Source organism: Monosiga brevicollis, genomic scaffold (assembly GCF_000002865.3).
Source record: "Monosiga brevicollis MX1 MONBRscaffold_50 genomic scaffold, whole genome shotgun sequence".
NCBI classification, from domain to species: Eukaryota; class Choanoflagellata; order Craspedida; family Salpingoecidae; genus Monosiga; species Monosiga brevicollis.
The window spans coordinates 98,940-120,036 of record NW_001865087.1 but is presented as its reverse complement, the minus strand read 5'-3'; the positions used below and the strand labels follow the sequence as shown (position 1 = coordinate 120,036).

General features: G+C 55.9%; 5 protein-coding genes across 5 annotated transcripts; 2 read left to right on the top strand and 3 right to left on the bottom strand.

Annotated features, from left to right (window-relative positions):
- Positions 1-26: 26 nt before the first annotated feature.
- MONBRDRAFT_30415 (uncharacterized protein) lies at positions 27-3,963 on the bottom strand (the record flags this gene model as incomplete). Its single annotated transcript, XM_001750852.1, has 16 exons — positions 27-161; positions 281-346; positions 421-467; positions 595-730; positions 809-886; positions 991-1,022; positions 1,125-1,281; positions 1,402-1,665; positions 1,778-2,032; positions 2,153-2,359; positions 2,468-2,584; positions 2,687-2,881; positions 3,024-3,140; positions 3,229-3,277; positions 3,388-3,570; positions 3,695-3,963. 16 exons carry the CDS (start codon positions 3,961-3,963, stop codon positions 27-29), a joined length of 2,307 nt encoding a protein of 768 aa, XP_001750904.1.
- A 920-nt stretch (positions 3,964-4,883) lies between these two features.
- On the top strand, positions 4,884-8,989 carry MONBRDRAFT_30414 (uncharacterized protein; the record flags this gene model as incomplete). Its single annotated transcript, XM_001750867.1, has 10 exons — positions 4,884-4,908; positions 4,967-5,154; positions 5,421-5,652; positions 5,811-5,966; positions 6,147-6,285; positions 6,348-6,801; positions 6,900-7,136; positions 7,170-7,541; positions 7,687-8,512; positions 8,625-8,989. The coding sequence occupies 10 exons, from the start codon at positions 4,884-4,886 to the stop codon at positions 8,987-8,989; spliced, it is 2,994 nt and encodes a 997-aa protein (XP_001750919.1).
- A 1,452-nt stretch (positions 8,990-10,441) lies between these two features.
- On the bottom strand, positions 10,442-12,092 carry MONBRDRAFT_39339 (uncharacterized protein; the record flags this gene model as incomplete). The annotated part of the gene is made up of 6 exons (XM_001750851.1): positions 10,442-10,890; positions 10,943-11,015; positions 11,147-11,379; positions 11,492-11,581; positions 11,739-11,861; positions 12,017-12,092. The coding sequence occupies 6 exons, from the start codon at positions 12,090-12,092 to the stop codon at positions 10,442-10,444; spliced, it is 1,044 nt and encodes a 347-aa protein (XP_001750903.1).
- A 1,039-nt stretch (positions 12,093-13,131) lies between these two features.
- Positions 13,132-16,074, top strand: MONBRDRAFT_39338 (polo kinase; the record flags this gene model as incomplete). Its single annotated transcript, XM_001750866.1, has 7 exons — positions 13,132-13,299; positions 13,555-13,662; positions 13,850-13,966; positions 14,106-14,174; positions 14,273-15,345; positions 15,465-15,603; positions 15,742-16,074. The coding sequence occupies 7 exons, from the start codon at positions 13,132-13,134 to the stop codon at positions 16,072-16,074; spliced, it is 2,007 nt and encodes a 668-aa protein (XP_001750918.1).
- Positions 16,075-16,671: 597 nt separating this feature from the next.
- On the bottom strand, positions 16,672-20,917 carry MONBRDRAFT_34761 (uncharacterized protein; the record flags this gene model as incomplete). Its single annotated transcript, XM_001750850.1, has 10 exons — positions 16,672-16,964; positions 17,069-17,134; positions 17,213-17,291; positions 17,406-17,866; positions 17,977-18,534; positions 18,641-18,723; positions 18,800-19,195; positions 19,297-19,644; positions 20,241-20,498; positions 20,869-20,917. 10 exons carry the CDS (start codon positions 20,915-20,917, stop codon positions 16,854-16,856), a joined length of 2,409 nt encoding a protein of 802 aa, XP_001750902.1. The 3' UTR covers positions 16,672-16,853.
- Between the last annotated feature and the right edge of the window lie 180 nt (positions 20,918-21,097).

Genomic DNA, 21,097 nt, shown 5'->3' with positions numbered 1-21,097 from the left:
AAGCGCGCTAGGGATCGTCGCTGTGTTCAGGCTTCGGAGACGAGGGCACGCGCGGGTAGACCCGTCGCAAGCTCAATCCACTCTTGGTTGTGCGACACGATGGCCGGGCCCTCAATCTCACTGAAATGACGCAGCCGGGCTTGGTCCAAAGAAAATTCATGCTATTGCACAGCGACAGGCGTCAGCATGGATGGCCACACAAATCGAACCGCACGCATCGCCGACTGATGCAACCCACACACGCGAGCGCCTCGGTCACGCCTCGCAAGCAGCTGCGTACCTTATAAGCCGGCGCCAGATCTGCCAGTCGACGCAGCTCACCGTGCTCATCCACATACGTCCAAGCCTGCCCAAAGTGGTGAAAGAAGATGAGTGATGACCGAGGCGAATGGCGGCAGACCCGCGCAACAGTCAACCCACCGGCAAATCAGACTGGTAGGCCTCCTTTGGCCGCGGTGCCTTTTCAACTGCAAATACACCCATTCAACCACAACGTCAAGATTCAACGAAAGAGGACCATTGTGAGTCGCAACCCACACCCCTTTGTTCCTTCGACGAATATGTGGCATGTTTCCACGCTGCGCTGCCACATACCACTGGAGACAGGCATTGTGGTCTCGGCAGCCGGGGCGCGCTGAGTCGGCACAACCGGCTGATCCCGAGCCACCGCAGCTGCAACGCCATCAGGCTTTTTAACCTCAGTTTCGGGCTCGTCGTCCGACGGAGGGAGCTGTGATTCAGCAGAAAAATTCTGTTGAGAATAGACGGTTGCACGGCATGCATCAAGGGCTCGAAAATTTGAACACACCTCGTCGCCGTTCTCGTCCATCCGGGTGGCTCGATCCATAATCTCTTCAAATGTTAGAGGTCGCTCTTGCTCGAGCACCTAGACAACAAGCACTCCAGGTCAACCCAACTCAAACCCACTTGCGACTGCCCATGCGCTTGTGGCCTCCTTGAAAAAAGGAGGCGGGGGGCGTAAGAACTCACCCCTTGCTGCTTGACTGGACTTGCCACAGGAGCTATTTCGTCATCAACATGAGCATACCATGAGCTAACCTCAGAAAAATTAAAACAATGCCATGCCACCCCACGCTGCGCCACGCCTCTGCAACCAGACCCACCAGGATCAGGGTCATCAAAAACCTCGTCCTCATCGGCATCGTCCCGGGGTGGCGCGGTATCCATGCTGCTGGCAGTCGTGGCATCAGTCGCCACGCTGGACTTGGCCGACGAGCTGAGCTCTGGTCGCGCCTGCAGCTTTTGGCCGGGCTTGACTTTCTACTCAGCGGACGACCGAGAGGGGAATGGGAAACAAATGCATCGTGACATAAGCTACGACAACTCTGTTGGGCCTCGTCCCATCAATCCGTGCCCAACTCAAGCCACCCCTTGACCTACCATGGAGGCCAAAAAAGGGTTCTTGGTGATGACTCCACCAGTGGTGGAGGAACTGGACGAGCGAGTGGGGCGTCTAAAGTTGCCTGCTTTGGCCGAGAACGGATTCTGCATGGGAGTGGGCGAGGCCGTTCCGGCAGCACGTGGCTCTTTGCCGAAGGGATTATCAAAAGGTGACGTGGTCGAACGCAGCGAGGAAGCAGATGTAGCTGCAGACAGCGCCCTTGATCCGCTTTGGCTATCATGGCCGCCCAAAGCAGCTTGTTTCTACCAGAAGGAGCCATTCACGCCGGCATGACGCTTCGCATGAGTGCATCATACGGAAGGCTGTGGCATCACTCGTCTGGACACCAGTTGAGAGCGTGACACAACAACGCACGGTCGGGGGTTCCTCGGCTGCTGGGGTGGATTTAGTGGCAAAGAGGTCTGGCGCCGCTTCTTGGGTGTTTGTCTGCGCGCTTGGGGTCTTGGTAGTGGGCTTGGCAGATGCTGGCGCCGCAGTAGACCCTGACGATGGCACTGGCGTGGTGCCGACAGGACGCAAAAGGCTAGGTAGCACCCAGCCGTCCTGATTGCGCATGGAAACGCGCCACCAGTGTTCTGACTTTTCCATGAGGATACAGCGCATGCCCGCCTAGCAATTGTGGATGCGTGATTGGGAGGACGACCAGAGGCGTCCAAGAGAAGGTGTACGTGAGAGAACTGGGGCCTGAGAAGGGAAAGCGGCTGCAGACTTTGAAGGATGGGCAGGCACCTGAAAGGAGAGTGTGTCGTCGTGTCCGTCCGGATTGCTGTAGGCCTCGGTCGTAATGAGCACGTCCCCTTCCTTGGGCTCGCGGGGACTGGTTGGAGGGGAGGGCTCGGCCGCCGGTACCGGTGCAGGGCTTGCTCTGGCGGCGGGCACGGGGGCTTGACTGGAGCTCGTGGAAGAGGGTGTAGCTTGGGCCTGGGCCATAGTTTTCTACGACACACAAGTTCGCGGACGCCGTGAGCTTGGGCTGCATCAGGGCGGGCTGAAAATTATGGGGCCATCAGCCTGCAAGCTTCGCCGATTTGAGGTCATGCGCACCAGGCGAAAGTTGATGTAACCAGCGACGGTGCGCCAAGCAAACTCAAACTGTTCGGGAGTTTGGACAAAGGCCATGCGATAGCGACGGTTTTCCTTGATCAAGGCCGCCAGATCCAGCTACGAATGAATGGAAGGAGGGTTCGGGCCCCAGGTACATGAGGCAACGAGGACAAGGCCGTGGGGCGTGGGGCGTGCACAAGCAAAGGTGCGACGGCTTACGCGTTGATTGTGTTCCAAAAGGCGGAAGCATTGATCAATGAGAACAAAGCACCCGGTACGGCCGACGCCGGCTGAGCAATGCACGAGAAGGGGGCTGGTGGCCTTGTCGGTCTGGATGCGATGGCGCCGCACGGCAGCCAGCATCTTGACCACTCCACGCGTCAACATGACGTTATCATCACTTCGTGGCACACCCTAAACATGGGTCCAGGGTAGGAGCAGAATCAAAAGAAGAAAAGAGGGAAAAAAAAAAAAATCATCGGAGCAGAAGTGGGCGTATGAGAATTTGAAGGAGAGTTGACCCTTGCACAAAAGTCACAGGTATGGGCAGACGCACGCGATCGGGCCATGTGTTGTAAAAGAAGTGCGTAACGCGATGGATCGTGCCACCCCGCTCCAGCCGCAAGCGGGTGATGCGGAAGAACTGCTCTTGCTGTTGACCCTCGTTGAAGACCTGTCCAGCCAGGGGCAATGGCCGTGGGTGAGATCTGGCTGGTTAGAGTGGGAGGAAAGGCGGTGAGGGGAACCGGAAGGAAGAGGACCTTGATGTCGCCAAACTCCATGGTATCTTGCGGGAGCTCTGGCCAATAACTAAAGTTTTCAGAACGGCAAAGAAGCAAGAATTAGACGGCTGCGCGCCTGTGCGTCCAGGGCAGCGGGAGACCGTTGGGTCACGGCGCGATGGACAGACGGATGCATACCATTCACACTTTTTGCGACCTTTTTCTTCAAAGTTTGTGGTCATGACCTGTCGAGTGAACATGGTGAGACAGGGAAGCCGACGCATGTTTGGCGGGCAGTGGATGGCGGAGACGGACTGTGGGGGCGGACTGCGGGGGCATACCATGGCGACGGTCTTGTGCTCGATCACCATGCGCAGAAAGCTGATTTGGAGATTGGAAATCGATCCAAGGAGCAGTCATGCGTGAGCGGAACACAAAACAAAACAAAACAAAAAAGAGTAACACGAGGTATCTTCGAACAAGAGGGCCGAGCGGGCCGGCCGACCTGTGAATGGTGGTGGGGAGGGGGCCCATGGCGGCAATGTAGGCCTTTGGGTTACCGAGAAAGGGGAGATAATTGGCGTTGATGTAGGTCGTGGCGGGATCGCCACGTTCCTCGGGCAGGATGACGCGCGAGGCGGGCGAGGGGAGAATGTCATTGTAGCGGTTGTAGACGCGGCCCCGCGCATAAGGCGGAATGGCATCCAGCGATGGTTGCTGGAGATCCAGGCGTGTGTACGACGCTGGATCAAAGGGAGCCAGGTGCTTGTCCATGTTTGATGGTGGCAACGATTCAGCCCGTGCGCCCTGAGCGGGCGGGCGAGGGGACAAACAGCAAAGCTGTCACCACCGATCAGCGAGGCAAGCAGATGCCGACTTGGTCTCCGCCTCGCCAAACGTCTACCCAATCGTCGCCGGGCGCGAGCACGAGTTGAGAAGCGATCAACGGATAGTCATCAGCTGCACCGCATCCTGGCCAGCGTAATGCGACGCATCAAGCTCAACAGAGGACACAAAAGCACCACCCGGCTACGCCCCCTCCCCCATGTGTAAGCACGATGCAAGTGCAACGGGGTACGGCAAAGGGGAGAGCCGGGAAGAGGGAGGGAAGCGGCTGCCCTTTTGCAGACTCGAGATTCACTGACCCGTCAACTTGCTTGTGAGATCGTCGCCGAGCTCGCGCGCTATCTCTCTGAAACTGGTGGATCGGACTCGATACCTCTGAATCGCCTTGGTTTTTACTTTGAAAGCCGCATGTAAACTTGCACATTCTCTGACTTGGACCTGCCAACCCCCCTACCCTCTCGTATCGGCTTGATCGTTCGTTAGGTGGAATACCTTTTTCTCGAAATCAGTGAGCATATTTTATCTATTTTGCTGACAAAATATTTGACGAAAGCAGTGACTGTGTGCGAGTCGCTTGGCGCCGGCGCGGCGTGTCCGCCTCATTCCTCTTCCTTCTTCCCCGACACGGACACGGACACGGACACGGACACCGACTCACCGTCGCGCCGTCGTCCCACGAAGACATCCATTCATTCATGTCTACACTCCCAACAAGTTGGTATGGGCTTTGGGGCACTGATACGCCTGTTTCGTTGGCAAAGCCGTTGGCATCGCCGCTCGTCGAGCCAACGCTATGGGCTTGAAAGTCGCCGCCCCATAGCACAAACGCACCAAACCAGCAGAGAGCAATGATCAGCTTTGAAGCGGGACAAGGTGGGCCACCTGCAATTGTGGCGCCAAGTCCCGACCAAAGGCCTTGACTGACTTCGAGCCCAGACATCAACTCCTTCCGCCCTAAAGAATTTAAAAATTTTTCTCTCCTCTCTCTCTCTCTCTCTCTCTCTCTCTCTCTCTCTCTCTCTCTCTCTCTCTCTCTCTCTCTCTCTCTCTCTCTCTCTCTCAATTGCTCGTCATGACAAGGCTCCATGCATGCAAGCAGATGGAGGATGGTGGCGGACAGTGTGTCGACATGTTTGCCATCGCACATTCCTCCATCTTGCCGTGCTGCTTGCGCTGCGGTCTGCTTGCTCTGCGATGCCCATACTCGCTCACACAGGCAGGCACGCATACAGTCACGTTTCTGTTGCTTGGCTCCCCGCTCGTAGAATCAAACATAGCACTGCAAGGCCTTTTTGTTATCCTACCATTGCGCGGCGTGCCATCGGCCGAGGCGGAAGAACGTCGCTGGATGTGCTGTCTGTCGGTGGCATTCCCCTCTTCCCCAGCTCGCTCTTCCCCCACCCACCCTCGCCGGCGCCCGTCCCCAAAGCACACGCCGCCCGACCAGCACATGCCCTCTTGTTGATGAGGATACAACTCACACATTGTCATCAACCCCGGTCGAATTGGTCTCCAATCTGACCGAGGCTGCCAGGCCACGCACCGCCATGAACGCTGAATCGGCGCTTGCCCGGCCTGCCAACTCGACCATGGCCGTCACTGCCACTTTGGAATCAGGTCAGTGCAAAGCCTCTCTCACACATTGTTTTGTCCAGAGCACACAGAGCACACGGTGCCACTCCCTCAGCCCTTCACTCGCCTGCTCAGTCATCTTGTTTGAAGCCTCCACTGCCCTGGCCCTCACCATTTGTTGCATCTGCCCACCGACTTGCCAGAGTACGGCGTCATCGATAAAGAAGGCTTTGTCGAGACAGACTCCCAACCCACGTCCTGCCCGAGTCGAGACTCTGGTTTTCCCGACAACGATGACAACAACGCTCTCCCCGTCTCGGCCTACCTGCACCCCGCCATCTCCCGCCAACGTGCTGAACGTACGCTCTTTCCCTTGAGCCACCCCCACACACCAGCAGATGAACTGTCGACAAACCCGATCGACACCTTTACCACATCATCTCCACCAAGCCGTGACAGCCGTGTTTTTGCTCACGCCTCTACAACCCTGCCGGCCTGCCTGCCTGCCTGTTTCCGTGCCACGTTGGCCTTCCTTTTAGGCCTACTCGCCGCCCGCCGACCCGTCAACGATGGTCGCTTCCTCATCCGCATCAAAGCCACCAACAACGTTTCATACTCGCTGCGAGCCCTGGAAAACGGGCGCACCATGATCCTTGCCAAATACTCTCGCGGCGGCAGGTAAGATGCCCGAGCGTCGCGCCACCCTTTGTCAGGCCCCACCACCGCCAACCCCGGCATAGTTCTCCTGCCCTGATCACTGCCTGTCCCCACCCCCATCCGTGCTCTAGCAATGGCTCCCTCCGTGGAGCTCCCGCAGCTTCAAACACCCCTCTCACCTCACTTCTCCCAACACCCAAGCGTCATGCCTCCTTCAGTGCCGCCGTGACCCAACTCTATCAAACAGCTCGCTCCAGTTCACAGCTCAGCCTCCTCGCTGAGGAGCCTGAGGACGAAGATGCTGGAGACGCACCAGCCCCGATCAAGGGTCCCCGCGGCTCCGTATGCAGCCTAATGTCCGTGGCTCTTGAAACCACCACACCCGTCACCACGCGCCGCGTCTCGCACATGGGAGGCCTTGGCCGCGCCGTCTGTTCCCAGCCCCCGCGCCTGGGAATGGTCAGCGAGAATGGTAGTGACGAGCAAGCCACCGGCTTTGAAGTCTTGGCGCTTGACGATCTCGAAGCCCCCCAACAGGTCTGCCGCTGCCCCCCTCCACGCCCCTTCCTCTTGCCATCCATGGCGGCTCGGACTCGCCTGTTCACGCCCGCCTGACCGCTGCCTTGGCCTTTCAGTTTGTCTTGTCTCTGGTACACAAGGCGCGCATGTCCCACCACCTGCTGGCACGCGCTCGCCCTGGTGACAACTTCAAGCTCAATGACCTCCCGCTGCCCTGCTACTCCCTCGAGCAAGTCGTTCAACACCTCTCCTCCCCGCAACCCAAGTGGCCTGTCGTTCTCACCGAACCCGTGGCGGCTCCCGAGGTATGCGCGCGCCCCATGAAAGAAAACGCTTCCGCTCAACCTGAGCTGGTAGGTGCAGACTTATGATGCAATCTCATGCAGGACACTGAGAACCTGCAACACGAGGCCAAGATTCTACTCGGCCAGGGTTACCATCGCAGCGCTTTGCACTGTTTGAGCAAGATCATCAATGCCTTACAAGGCGAACTGGAGATCAGCGAAGAGCAGGACCACTCCACGGCTGAGAAGGAGCACCAGCTGGCACAAACCTTTAACATGCGCTCATTTGCACACTATGGCCTCATGGACTATAGTGCCGCCGCCCAGGATGCCTATCAAGCCGTGCAGCTTGAACCAGCGTGGTGGCGTCCTCACTACAGTCGTGGCATGGCCCTGAAAAAAATAAATGACCTCGATGGAGCTGCGCGCTCCTACAAACAAGCCCTCGCCGTTCTTCCCCGCAATCACCCACGGGTAGGTGCATCCCACCAGACTTTGCTCGCCGCAACACACTTTTTCCTGCCCATCCATAGAAAGGCAGATATTTGCTTGGCTCTCGATTGCAAACTCACCGGGCATGCATTGACTTTTGCTGGACCTCTCGCCGCATTTGTCTCAGGAGGCACAGTGTCAAAGAGCCTTGGACGAGGTTGGCAAGCGCCGGGATGAAACGCTGCAGCTACAGTCGCGCCAGAGCCAGTTGGCCATTCGCCAGCATCGTGCTGGTGAACAAAACTCCAACTTTCACCCCGACCTCAGCGACCTAGCCGCCTGGTACCTGATGCGGCGGCGCCAAAGCGTGGGCAATGACGGCTGCCCTGCTGATTTGCACCGTGAGATTGCCGAGCGCCTCGAGGCTGCTGGTTTTTTGGATGATGAGCTTGCCACGCTGGGCGTGGGCGAAAACACCATTGTTCAACTTGATCAGCTTCGTTGGGAGGCCCCGCTTCAGGAGGAGGTGGGTCAGGAACAACGCCAGCTTGAACAGCTCCATCGCGAGCGCCTGGCTCCCCGCGAGCGCTGGCGTGGCAGTCAAAAGCAGCAGCTCAAGTCGTGGCAAGAGTGGTACTACCTCCGACTGCAGCGACCATTGCCGGACACCCCCACCCGTGCTGTGGAGGCTACCACGCGCATCTTCTCGTGGGCCTTGACTGTGGCCCATATGATCAACAGCTTCCTCAACTTGGAGGCCTTCCAAAGCCGCCGCCTGACGGTGCATGTGGCTACCACACACCCGTTGGCTGGTATCGCCGTGTTGGAGTTGGCGGCGCTCCTGCCCGAAGTTGGCGCGCTCGACCTCTGGCAAGTAGTTGAAAGCCGCGATGCGGCCTGCGTATTGCTGGATGACACCTTGCCCGGCGCTGCCGACCTTCCCGTCCAACACCTTCGCCATATTCAAATGCCCGGCATGTATGAAGCCTCTGCACACCTTCTACCGCGCCCAGGTTAGTACTTTGGCCTCGGATCATCTCAGCAAGGATAGGGCCGCTCACCGGCGCTTGCCTCGCTCCAAGCACCTTATCTCACTTTTATTTGGCTGCGTCATCGAATGCCTAGACGTCCTATTGGTCATGCAGGAGGATGGTTCGGGACTGGATCGCGTGTTGACGGCCGGGATGGAGGACGTGGTAGATGATTTGCACCGCAAGAACATTCCTCTCCTTTTCACACAGACCTCAGGCGAAGCACACCAGCAAGTGCGCCAATGGGTTCAGAACATGCTCTTAACGCCATTGACTCGATACACCGGGGCCAACCCTTTTGCTTCGCTTACGGCGTTGAACGACGATACAAGCAGTGACACGTTATCCCTAACAAGCTTCGAGTCCACGGGCACCTCGCTGAGCGCGGCGTCGACGGGCTCACGGCAGGTTGGCCCAGCCAATGGCTACCAGATTCTCATTCCAGGTTTGCAGCGCTGATCATGGCGCGCTTTGGCGTGGGCAAGAATCAGGAGTCGAGAGTAGGCAGCCCGATCCCGAGCACACCTTGGCAAGGGGCTGCAGGGCGTACTCAAGTTGCCTCAACCGCTCAAGACAGTGATGCCAGGCTTTCTCTCCCTCCCTTTCTCTCTTTTCTCTCTGGACCAAAATGAGCATGTACATATATCTTTCGTCTTTTCCTCCGAGTTTCACCGCGAGCTTCACGTTGAGCACTGCCAGCGTCAAGACCTTGGCGTCTGGTTAGTACCGCGTGATGCTCCGCAAGCACTGTGTGCTGTCCATCATCCGCAAGACATGAGATGTTGACGTGGGTGTGATGGTGATGGGTGTCTTTCTTCTTTCGTCCGAATGATTTCAAATTTAATCTCTTTTGCCTACTGCTGTGCCCATCCTATCGTTGTGCGCCAAGGGATCAAGAGAAAGCAGGCAGGCCCGGGGCAGAGTCGAGCACCTGCATTCAGTCCCGTGTGCTGTTGCTGACCCAAATTGCTTGCATGTCGAGCTGAAATGATTCAACGGCCATGAGTCATCGCGGCCATGAGTCATCAACTCCTCCTCCGGGCTACCTCTGCCATTCCTTTCGCTCTCGTTTCAATGCTGTGGCAAGGAGCAAGCGCTAGTTAGTCGAGCGTACAAGTGTCAGCTGGCGTTACAGCGCGAGCCAAGTATAATTATCGGTGTTGAAAGCACAACTGCCGGTGCTGTAAGCATCAAGAAACGTACCAGACGCTCTCCTACAAACAGCCAACTACACTTCTCGCTGCCCTTTGCACAGGAATGACACCACCAACAAAACAACATGAAAGAGTAAAATTCGAGTAAAATTCGAGCAAAATTATTACGAAATACACCAAAAATATGAGGGGTGTTTTTTTTTGGAGCTGGCAGTGCTTTTTTTTTTTGGGGGGGGGGGGGGTGTTAGTGGTGGTGGTGGTGGTGGTGGTGGTTTCGTTTGTTTTGCCTGGCCAACGGCGCCATGAAGAAGTGTTCGCGTCGAATCAGCGCCGCGCGACTTTGACAAACATTTGCACACAGTTCACAAGGTGACAAGTCGAACACTTTGGATGTAAATTTTGAGGGCAGCATCATGACTTGAGGTTGGGCTGGAAACAAGAGCCCAACGCCGTGCAGATCACTGCGGCACAACTCTCGGCGGCTTGAGATAAAACAGGACCGCCACTCACGGCTACAATCGCGACGACAAGAACAATGGTAGCTCTCGCAATCAACGCCTGTGCCCAAGGAGGCAAAAAAGGGCGAGAGCACCGGGGACAGCATCTCAGATGCCAAGTTGCATACGAATGCAATACAAAGCCCACACACATTGGGCTGACCAAGAAGACACAGGCAGGCAAAAGAGCACACCCCGTGCGGAACGGCGATGTAAGATCGCGAGTCAACGCCACGCGTCGAGAAGAGACTGGAGTTGGACTAGGCCTTGGACTTTTTCTTCTTCATAGACTTGTCCTTTTTCGATTTCTTGCTCTTTTTCTTGGCGTCTGGTTGGTCATCAGCGGCCTTGACGCGCTTGGCGGCCTTTTCAGCTGTCTCAGAGTCGTCCTCGTCGCTATCCGCCTTGGCACGCTTGTTCTTTTTGCTCTTTTTGGACTCCTTCTTGGACTCCTTCTTGGACTCCTTCTTGGACTCCTTCTTGGACTCCTTCTTGGACTTTTTGGCCTTTTTCTTCTTGGGCTGCTCCTCTTCTTGACCTTGAGCGGCCTCACTGCTTTCACTGGCGTCGGAGGCGGGAAAGGGGCTGTTGGCCTCGGAGTCTGGCGTGACCGCGCTGGCCGACGCAGGGGCTCCACCGGCAGCAGCCAGACGCTTGGCTGCGCAATGACGAGCCATGACGAAAAGTCCAAGGTAAGCCATCAAAGGACCTGGAAAAGAACGAACGGAAGAAGAAAAGGAACAAGGGGCAAGGGGACATACCAGCAAGTTTGGCAGCAAAGTAGTCACCAATGCTGACGGCTTGCGTCAAGGTTTTGACGCCAGTGTCGGTATCCTGAAGATGTGGAACAACAACAAAGGAGTGGTGAGCCTACAGCCGCCAATAGGAGATGGAGAGGGGATGGAGAGGGGATGGAGAGGGGATGGAGAGGGGATGGAGGGGGAGAGGGACCAGGCATCACGAACCACGTCGGGGGTGGTATCGCCTTCTTCTTTGGCGGAAGAGGGCTCTTCCTTAAAGCGATCTGGGCGGCGCTCCTGCTCGCCAAAAATGCACTGCAGATCTTCTGACGAATACTTGGAAAGGTCCTTGCTCTTTTGAAAACGCCCATACAGTGCTCGGGCGCGGCGGTTGACATATTTTTGACGCTGCGAGCCCTTTGGCTCATCTTGTTGTTCATCAACCGTCTTCTTGCCCGCTTAAGGAGACAAGGGCCAGAACATGAAAAGTCAGGGATGGGGGCCTTGGGGCGTTTCAAGAGCGTTGTTATTGACAGTTACGTGAATCCCATAGGGTAGAGGGCCACGTACAAATTTCGTCGTTCAGACCGGCCAGGACTTCGGAGAAGGCGTCTTGAGTGGCGAGCCAATTGTAGTCTGTATTGGCATCGGCACCAATGCCTAAAGCCCGACGCAGACCGCAAAGCCAGGTGAGGAGAAAGGCTCGGCGTACGTTATTCATGTGCAGTCATTTTGGAAAACACAACCCAAAAAGCGGTGTATGTGGAGGGCGGAACGAAACAGAGGTCAGCTTGGCGACCGCGCCATCTCTCCGTACCGAGCGAGTTGTTTTTCTTGCGAACCGAGACGTGCTTGGTAATGCCGTTCTGATCCCGACCTAAACCTTGGCCATCGGACCAGCCCATGCGCTGCAAGTACTTGTATCCAAACTTGGATTGGTCTAGACGACGGGACGAGATGATGCCACAGATACACCACAGGGCAAGGGTGCGCCGTGAGGGTGTCAGGCGATTTTCAAGCGCGCCACCCACGACCAGGGTGATCTCCAGCCCCAACCACTTTGCCTCTGTTACAACATTGCGTTTGTCAACGTACCATTCGACCACGTCGCACCGCGCGGGTCGCTGCCATACTTGTACTTGCTCCGGTCCCGACGCTCCGCCAACGCCATCGTCCTCGTCCTCGCGAAAATGTCGCTGTGTGTGTTGTGTGTGGTGTTCCACGTGGAGAGAGAGAGAGAGAGAGAGACAGAGAGAGACAGAGAGAGAGAGAGAGAGAGAGAGAGAGAGAGAGAGAGAGAGAGAGAGTTTGAGAGAGAGAGAGAGAGTTTGAGAGAGTTTGAGAGAGAGTTTGAGAGAGAGAGAGAGTTTGAGAGAGAGTTTGAGAGAGAGTTTGAGAGAGAGTTTGAGAGAGAGTTTGAGAGAGTTTGAGAAGAGAGAGAGAGAGAAGAGAGAGAGAGAAGAGAGAAAGAGAAGAGAGAGAGGGAAGAAGAGAGAAGAGAGAAATAGAAGAAGAGAGAAGAGAGAGACAAAGGGGATTGATTTTATAGTAAAGGTTTCAGAGAAGTGTGAAGGGGGTTCAATCAATGTCTCACTGCATTCGTCGTCAGCCAATATCGTCTGACAATGATCTGCGGCCTGTAGCTTTGCAATAGTTGTAGCATTGAAATTAAGGCCAAAGGCTTTGATCTTTTTTTGGCGCCAATATTCGAAATCTGGATGTTCAATCCTCAAAATTCTCAAAAAATTTTCTCTCTCTCTCTCTCTCTCTCTCTCTCTCACGCGTGCGCTCGCTCGCAGGTCTTCCATTTCTCCCCCGCCCTGACCTTGACCTTGCCCGCTTCTTTCCTTCACGTCTGTGCGTGGCTTGATATTCGGTTTTTGATTTGGCAACTGGGCTTGTTGCTTTCTCTGGTTGCGCGCGCAGCTGGCCCGTGCTCTCGTGAGGTTATCGTTGCCCTGTTGTCTGCCAAACTGGTGTGGGCCGCTTTCCTCAGCGTCGCTGCCGCCATTTTCGCGGCTCAAGAGTAAGCCTCCTCCTCCCTCCTGTTTCCCTCTCAGCAGCCTGCGTCTTGCCGACCCGATCGCTCTGCGTTGATCCTACAGTTGCCATCTACCACGGTCGTCGGCCTCGCTCACGATCCATGCTTTGCCGCGCAGCGCTTGACAGGCCCCCCGTGTCCAAGACTCTCTAAGAATTTTATTTCCAAGATGGCGACTGCCATGCCCGCGCGCAGCGCGGCCTACGGGCGACGACCCGTGACCACCGGAAGCCGAGCCTCCAGCTCCAGCTCCCGCTTTTCATCGTCAAGCATCCCTTCCATCATTGAGGATTCCGCCACCGGCGCAAAGTACATTCGCGGTAGCTTCCTTGGCAAGGTGTGTTCCCCTCTCTTCCTCCCTCCAGCACCCATCGAAACAACCAACAGGTTGCAAAGGCCCAGCCGCGCCTACAGCGGCTGCTCAAGGGCAATACATCTACATTCAAACACATCAACTCAGTCACTTGAGAAGCCAGAGGAAGCCAAACAGACTCGTGCCTGCCGCTGCCCTACCTGCTTCTCGTGCGCTTTGCACGCCGCGCTGCAAATGCAACTCTCATGCCCTTGGTCCGTTTCGTCCGGTTTTCTTCAGGGTGGCTTTGCCCAATGCTACAAGCTCACCGATAGCATGACCAAGCGTGTCTATGCCGGCAAGATCGTGGCCAAATCCTCCCTCAGCAAGCACCGTGCCAAAGAAAAAGTGCGCCTGCCCTGCCCGTCGCAAACAGCATTCACGCCAGGAAATAAACGCAATAAAAGAGAGGGAGGGAGGAAAAAGGACCACCATGCAAGCGCATCGTGCAGTCCTCGAGAAAAATAACACCGTCGCGCTTCCCACATCGACTGTGCACGGCCATTCTCACCATCGGTCTGCCCGCCCCATCTAGCTGAAAAGCGAAATCCAGATTCACCGCTCGCTCACCCACAAGTACATTGTCGGCTTCCACAGCTACTTTGAAGATGAACACAACGTCTATATCTTGCTCGAGATCTGCTCCAACCAGGTATGCTCCTTCGACACATCCTCGTTCGTTCTTGCCCGTTACGCTGCCTGCGAAAATGCACTGGTCATATATGTCCATCGTTCCCCACACACACACCGGCGCGTGCTGAGTTCCCTCACGACCTTTTTCTTCATTTCAGTCAATGATGGAGCTGCACAAGCGCCGCCGTGGCATGTCGGAAATCGAGGCTCGCTGGTTCCTGCTTCAGGTGTGTCCACACAGCCGTTGCCACTCTGCTCACTCCCCCTTTGCTTGCGTTCTTCATCAAACTGATTTCCTTTCCGTGGTGGACACCGCTCCGCATAGATTGTCGAAGCCACAGCCCACATGCACGCACGCCGAGTCATCCACCGTGACCTCAAGCTGGGCAACCTCTTCCTCAACGAAGAGATGCAGGTCAAGGTCGGCGACTTTGGCCTGGCCACCGCCCTGACCCATGATGGCGAACGCAAACGCACGCTCTGCGGTACCCCCAACTACATTGCCCCCGAGATTCTCGAGGGCAAGGACTCGGGACACAGCTTTGAGGTGGACATTTGGTCCATCGGCTGCATCCTCTACACCATGATCGTGGGCCGCCCTCCCTTTGAAACACGTGACATCAAGACTACGTACAGCAAAATTAAGCGCAACGACTACAGCTTTCCTTCTACCCTTCAGATCAGCCCCGAGGCTGTCGACCTGATTCGCATGTTGCTGCACCGTGACCCCAAGTGCCGACCCAACTGCGAGGAGATTATGCGCCATCCCTTCTTGGCAGGCAGCGCGTACATCCCTCAGCGCATGCCCATCAAGGCCCTGCACATGACTCCAGACTTTGCCGGCATCCCTGGCCAGGTGCGCCCCGCGGCCACCTACCGCGCCCAGCCCGGCTCGGCTCACACCAACTTGGAGAACCCCGTCACCACCACTTCAGTGGGTGCTAAGATTCATGCCGAGAGCCTCGTCCCTAGCGGCCGCGCCCCCCTTGGATCACTCAACACCAACCGCGAGGATGCCCGCCATATCAGCAAGCCTGCGCCAAAGGTCATCGACATGCGCAGCACCGATCCCCACCCCAAGACCGTTGCACCCACTCAAACACACCGCGTAGCATCTGTCGCCGCCACTTCGACCACAACTCCCTCGACCACCCCGCGAGCTGCAAACGACAACCTGCAGGCCCTTTACACGCGCCTTTCACAAGTGACGGCCCTGCAAGCTGCCGCCTCGTATCGCGAGCCCATGGAGGCCCCTGCCCCCGAGGCCAAGGCCGGCTATGCCGTGACCAAATGGATCGATTACTCGTACAAGTATGGCTTGGGCTACCAGCTCTCTGACGACAGTGTTGGCGTCCTCTTCAACGATAACACAAAGATGGTGCTCTCCTCCGATCTCCAGTGCGTTCCGTTTTGCATCATGCCGAGGCCACACAGACCTGCAACAGACTCGTTTTGCACCAATTCCCTAATATCCTTGCTCCTGCCGCCCGTCTTTGCCTCGCGTTTTACGTTTTTAGTCACGTTGAGTTTACAAATCGTGAGCGCAAGGGCGGAGCCACGACGGCCATGACCCTGGATTCTTTCCCCGATGACATGACCAAGAAGATCGCTCTTCTCAAGTACTTTCGCGATTACATGCGTGACAACTTGCAGGACGTAAGACAATTACTTCGGCCTGGCTTGCGGCGAACTCCTTGCCCCCAGGGGCACATGCTTTGGTCTGATCCTGTTGCGATCATAATCGCCCGTCGGCACACTCTCACGCACCGGGGGTTTTTGTTGAAACTCCATTAGGGTCCCGCGGCACTGGCCAAGGCCTCGGCGCAGACGACGGACATGCCATTTGTGAAGAAGTGGCTTCGCACCAAGCATGCCATTGTGTTTCGCCTCAACATTGGCATTGTCCAAATCAACTTTTTTGATCATACCAAGGTCGTGGTCAACGGTCCACGCGATACAGTTGCCTTCATCGACACGGAGGGCGAAACGCGCGTTTACACCCTCGATGAGATCAGCCGCAGCAAGCATGCCAGCATTGATGTCCTCGTGGCCCGCCTGTCCTACGCCACCGACGTTATCAACCACATGTTGAGCAAGAGCCGGCAATCCAGCCCCCAGCGCGCATAGGGTTGCTTGCGTCATGCCTTTGATGGTTGTGACCAGATTGCCGCGTTGCAGACTCTCTGCAAAGCGTATGCAGCAGAGTACTGCGGCACAGCTGTCCTTGTTGTCCTTTCATTTTCGCCAACTTGCCGTTGCCCGTGCCGTTTCCCTTGTGTGCACTGTCAGTGTGTATGAACGTCTGCTTGTATGTGCTTGTATGTGCTTGTATGTGCTTGTATGTGCTTGAGCACATTATGGTTGTGTCCTCTTGATTCATGTGTGCTCTGCCACACCCAAGCGATGCGCCCTTTGGGCGAGTCGTGTTTTATCCCTTATCGGTTTTCGTTCTTCTTGTGCAGGGCCATGCTCTTGTTACTGTCCACAAATCTGTTTAGAGTATGTGCCTGTGGCAAATGTACGACGTGCTGTGTTTGGGCGCCAAAAACTGGCCCCTGACCTGTTGCGAGGAAACTTAGTGTTTCTATGCGCGTCTTTCTACTACCAGACAGTCAGAAAAATTCAAGCTCACGCGGAACTGCGCCCACCCTGAGGTTTTCCAAGAGTTTGCGAGTCAGAACTGGGCTTGACGTAAAAAGTCGAGAATCCATCAGAATGGAAGGTCAACAAGGAAGGTCAATTCGAAGAACGGGGTCAAGAACGAAGGTCAGTAAAGGCAAGCACGGGCACGAGAGAGACAGCACAGCTGTCGGACCGCGCAGGCCAAATAACTCCAAGTAAAACTCCAGACGAGAAAGAAAGGAGGAGAGGAAAGCGATGCGGAATGAGAAAACATGCTGTCAGATTCAGCTTGAATGGCGGAACAGCAGGTATTTGAGGCTTAGATAGGCCGCAATACGGAAGAAGAGGGCAAAAAGGATGAGAGCAATCACGTTGAGCCAGACTCGGTCGTCCACCTGGCGCAGAGAAGGCAAGGAATGGTCAGCAAGGCCAGAAGGTGCCCAGGAAAATCAACACAAATAACACAAACAAAGAAGCAAAAAAAGGGAGGTGAACATACGTCATATTGGGCGAGCACATCGCGAGCGGGGATGCCCTGTGCGCGCGTAAGTGGATCATTGCACGCCTATAGAATGTTGGAAGGGTGGAATGAGGATCATGGCACATGCAACCATTTCCTGAGGGGAGGCAACCAGCCACTCACATCGTAAGCGGAGGATTCAACATCGCATGTAAAGAACAAGTCAGACTGGTCAAGCTCCAACGCCAAAAGAGAATGGTACCTATACATGGGTGGCGCCATCATGAAAGCGGTCGGTTTGATGAGGCCGTGCGGCACGGCACCACTCGCCGCCGGTTTGAAGCACGGGCGTGTGCATAAGGAAGGAATGACATACCCGTATTTGATCAGGGAGAGGTATTTGGCCCACTCAAGGCCTGGGGGCGGGTACTGAACGTAAAATCCGCCCAGAAGCATGGATGTGAGCATGAAAACGGTAGCAGCCGTTGCAGCACGCTTGCCGTTGAGGACGCTGGCACCCAAAAAGAGACCAATGCTTGACGTGGTAAAGGAGCAGAGAAGTAGGATCATCCAAGCAAAGAGAGCACGGTAGCCGCCTTCGAGGCCAACACTCCAGTAGGTGACAACGAAGAAGAAGGTGGGGAGGGCCACAAGTAACGGCAGCTCACTAATCGACTTGGCAACGACGTAGGCCGAGAGACGATATGATCCCGAGGCACGCTCTTTGGTAAGCACGTCACGCTCGCTCGGGAAGACTTGGGTGGCCAAGAAAAGCATCTGAAAGGACCAGTACACTAGCCCGAAGAACGAATACCCGACGCGATCCTGCAGGCGGGACTGCAAGCGGGGGTATACAAACACGGTGAGTCCAAGTTGGTGCATCGGGTTTTTCAGTTTTAGCGCTTTATGGGTTGAGGGTCGGCTGTTCAAAATGATCAAGATGTTACCTCGCGCTCTGGGGTTTGCCACCAGAGGGCCGCCACGACGACGGAAATGACAACGCCCTGGCAAAAGTTGATCCAAGTCCAGAATTCACCCTTGCTTTGCTTGAAGGAGCGGGACATGAGAATTTTAGTTTGAGCCCACCAGCCGATGGGCCAGCGATCGCCGGCCAATTCATCATCATTACCATCACCGCCACCCAGAGGCAAGGGCAATGAAGCACTTGTGACTGGCGCGGGGGCAGAGTCCAGGGACGACTCGCTGAGGGAAGCATCAAGGTCAAGGATGCGAGGCCCGGAGATCTCTTTGCCAGCTTTGGGAGGCACAAATTGCTTGCTATTGTAAAAGTCGACGGCGCGTTGACGGCGTTCAGGGTCGGTCAAGACATCAAGAAAGTAGTCGGAAGGATTGAACTCGGGGGGGCACGGCATGTTAGCCTGGCGGAAATAGGCGGTGGCGGCGTTGGCAGGACCAAAGTAGGCGACATCGCCCTTGGCCAAAAGGAGCAACTTGTCCATGTGCGCAAACAGCTGGGATGATGGTTGATGCAAACTTGCAACAATCTAGTGGTCGGGTAGCAATGCGTGAGATGGCCATCATGGAGCCAGCGATGCTTTTGTTTTTTTCTAGTTCCTGTTCTTCTCTCTCTTCCCCGCGGCTGAAACGTACGGTGCGTTGCTGGTTGGTTGCAAGCTTGCGGAGGAGGCCAATGAGATGAAGGGCCGTGCTCGAGTCCAGGCCAGAGGTGGGCTCTATTGGGGTTGAGGTTGGGCTGTGAGTGAGGTCCGGGCACAGGGATGGAGTGGGTGTTGCTGGACATGGGCATACCGTCGAGGATCATGACGGCGGGGTCGGCCATGAGTTCGACGCCAATGTTGACGCGCTTTTTCTCGCCACCGGAGACGCCGCGGCGAACGTTATTGCCGATGATGGTTTCAGTGGCATGTCGTAGGCCGAGGGCGTCGATGACGTCTTCGACGCACTGCATTTTTTCCTGATGGGTATAGTGACCGGGGAGACGGAGGAGGGCGGCATATTTGAGCGTTTCGTAGACGGTGAGGTTGCTCAGGAGGACGTCATTTTGCATGACGTAGGAGATGCGTCGTCGCTGGCGTTTGTCAAGGGGATGGCCGTTGAGGGTGATGCCTGAATCGGGGAGTTCATCGTGGCGTTCGCGTCCGCAGAGCATTTGGATGAGTGACGTTTTACCAGCTCCGGACGGACCTAGTATGCAGGGGAGGAGTGGGTGCGAGGGCGAGGGTAAGGGCGAGGGCGTAAGAGGTCACGGGCGATGCTGTGGCCTGGCCGATAGGGGGGAGACGGACCCATGATGGCAAGGACTTCGCCCGGCTTGACTTCACCGGTGATGCCATGGAGGAGTTCCTTATCACCACTTGAGGTTTTGACGGTCCAGCGGATGTTTTGGAAGCGCAGGGTAGTGGGGCGGGTGGAGGTGAGGCGGGAGGCTGAGCTGGCAGATAGATCAATGGCATATGACATAGAGCTCTTTCGACGCATGGCCTCGGCCTGCTCGCCGTTGGGCCGACCCGGGCGGTGGCTGCCGGTATCAAGGAGACCCATGTTTGACGGTCTAGGAGTACTTTGCTGCTGCTGCTGCTGCTGCCAGAGCGTCTGACCGGTGTTGTTGATCTGCAAATGCAAAACGGGCTCAGCTGTACCGCAGAAGAAGAAGGAGGAGGAGTAACGGGGAGAGTCTTTCTTGTTCAGGCGCTCGCGTCGTCAAGTCGGCAGCTGGCACACCATGTGCCAATAATAAAATCGTTCCTGGAGATCAAGACGGAGAAGGGAGAAGGGAGAAAGGAGAAGGGAGAGAAGGGAGAGAAGAGAGAGAAGAGAGAGAGAGGGAAGAAGGGGGCAGGGAGCAGCAGGGAGCAGCAGGAGGAGAAAAATGGCAGCGACGCGGGTCACGACGACACGAGGGCGGGAAAGAGGAGGCAAGATGGCAGAGAGATGGGGTGAGGGGTTGGGGCTGAGTAGAGGTGTGTGTGGTTCTGGGGTAATTGAGCAGAGAAATGGTCTTTGGAGAAGCTTTTTTCCATGTTGAAGCAGTGGTAAAACCAGAGAAAGGGTGCAGAAAGTGAGTTTGAATAGAGAGATGTAGTTTTAGTTTGTAGTCAGGCAGAGAGACGCACAAGTCAGGGTGTGTGAGAATGATGTGAGATGATCGTCGTTTGACGGTTTCGGAGCCGAAACAAGTCAACGTGTGGTACAACTGCATCACGTGTGTGAAGTTATTCACATTATTCACCTTTTAAGGTGACAAGCACGTGTGGTAAAGTCCTGCTCATGGTGTGGCACGTGTTACGCAATGCCCTTTCGCGAATCTTGACCGAAGAACAAGAGAGAGAGAGAGAGAGAGAGAGAGAGAGAGAGAGAGAGAGAGAGAGAGAGAGAGAGAGAGAGAGAGAGAGAGAGACGAGACGAGACGAGCTGGCTTGTCGTGCTACGGGGGGACTTGAGCTGCAGGGCAACGACGTTGGCAAACGTCCTTGAGGCGCCCGCCCAACTGCCAAGGGGACCAAGAGTGTGTGATCAGAAGGAACACGGAGCGAACGAGTGCAACGACGTGACCTTCAGCCAGAGGCCTGCACGCGCGTCTCTGTGTCACCGAGTTCAGTCCTTCCGAATGCGTTTTTTTTTTAATGTTAAAAGTTTCATACGGGGCTTGAAGTGGTGATTCCCTGCCTGCAGGCTCGCCCATGGGCATAGCCTTGACATGCATTGATCCCGACTTGAACCGAGTCCATCAATTTGATCACCACCACCACCACCACCACCAGTCGGGCAAATCAAGCATGGCTTGAGATGCAGCGCATCCAGGTGTGCCGGGCAAGGGCTTGTCATCTCGACTAGACTGGCTCGTGCGCGGAACGCACCGCACATCGGCACACAGGTTTTGCACGCGCCGTTGACAAGCATTCGCATGCAAACACCTTCCTCTTCCTCCTCCGGCTTGACTGGTTGCGTAGAAAACGTCAAGCGCTTGTGAGTGAGACAAAGAGGCACGGGGGATTACGACACAACAAGGGGAACAAAGAGGCAGTTAAGCAACATTGAACACGGCATTTCTGAAGCTTCAAGTCAAGAGAGGAAGCAAAACGGAAC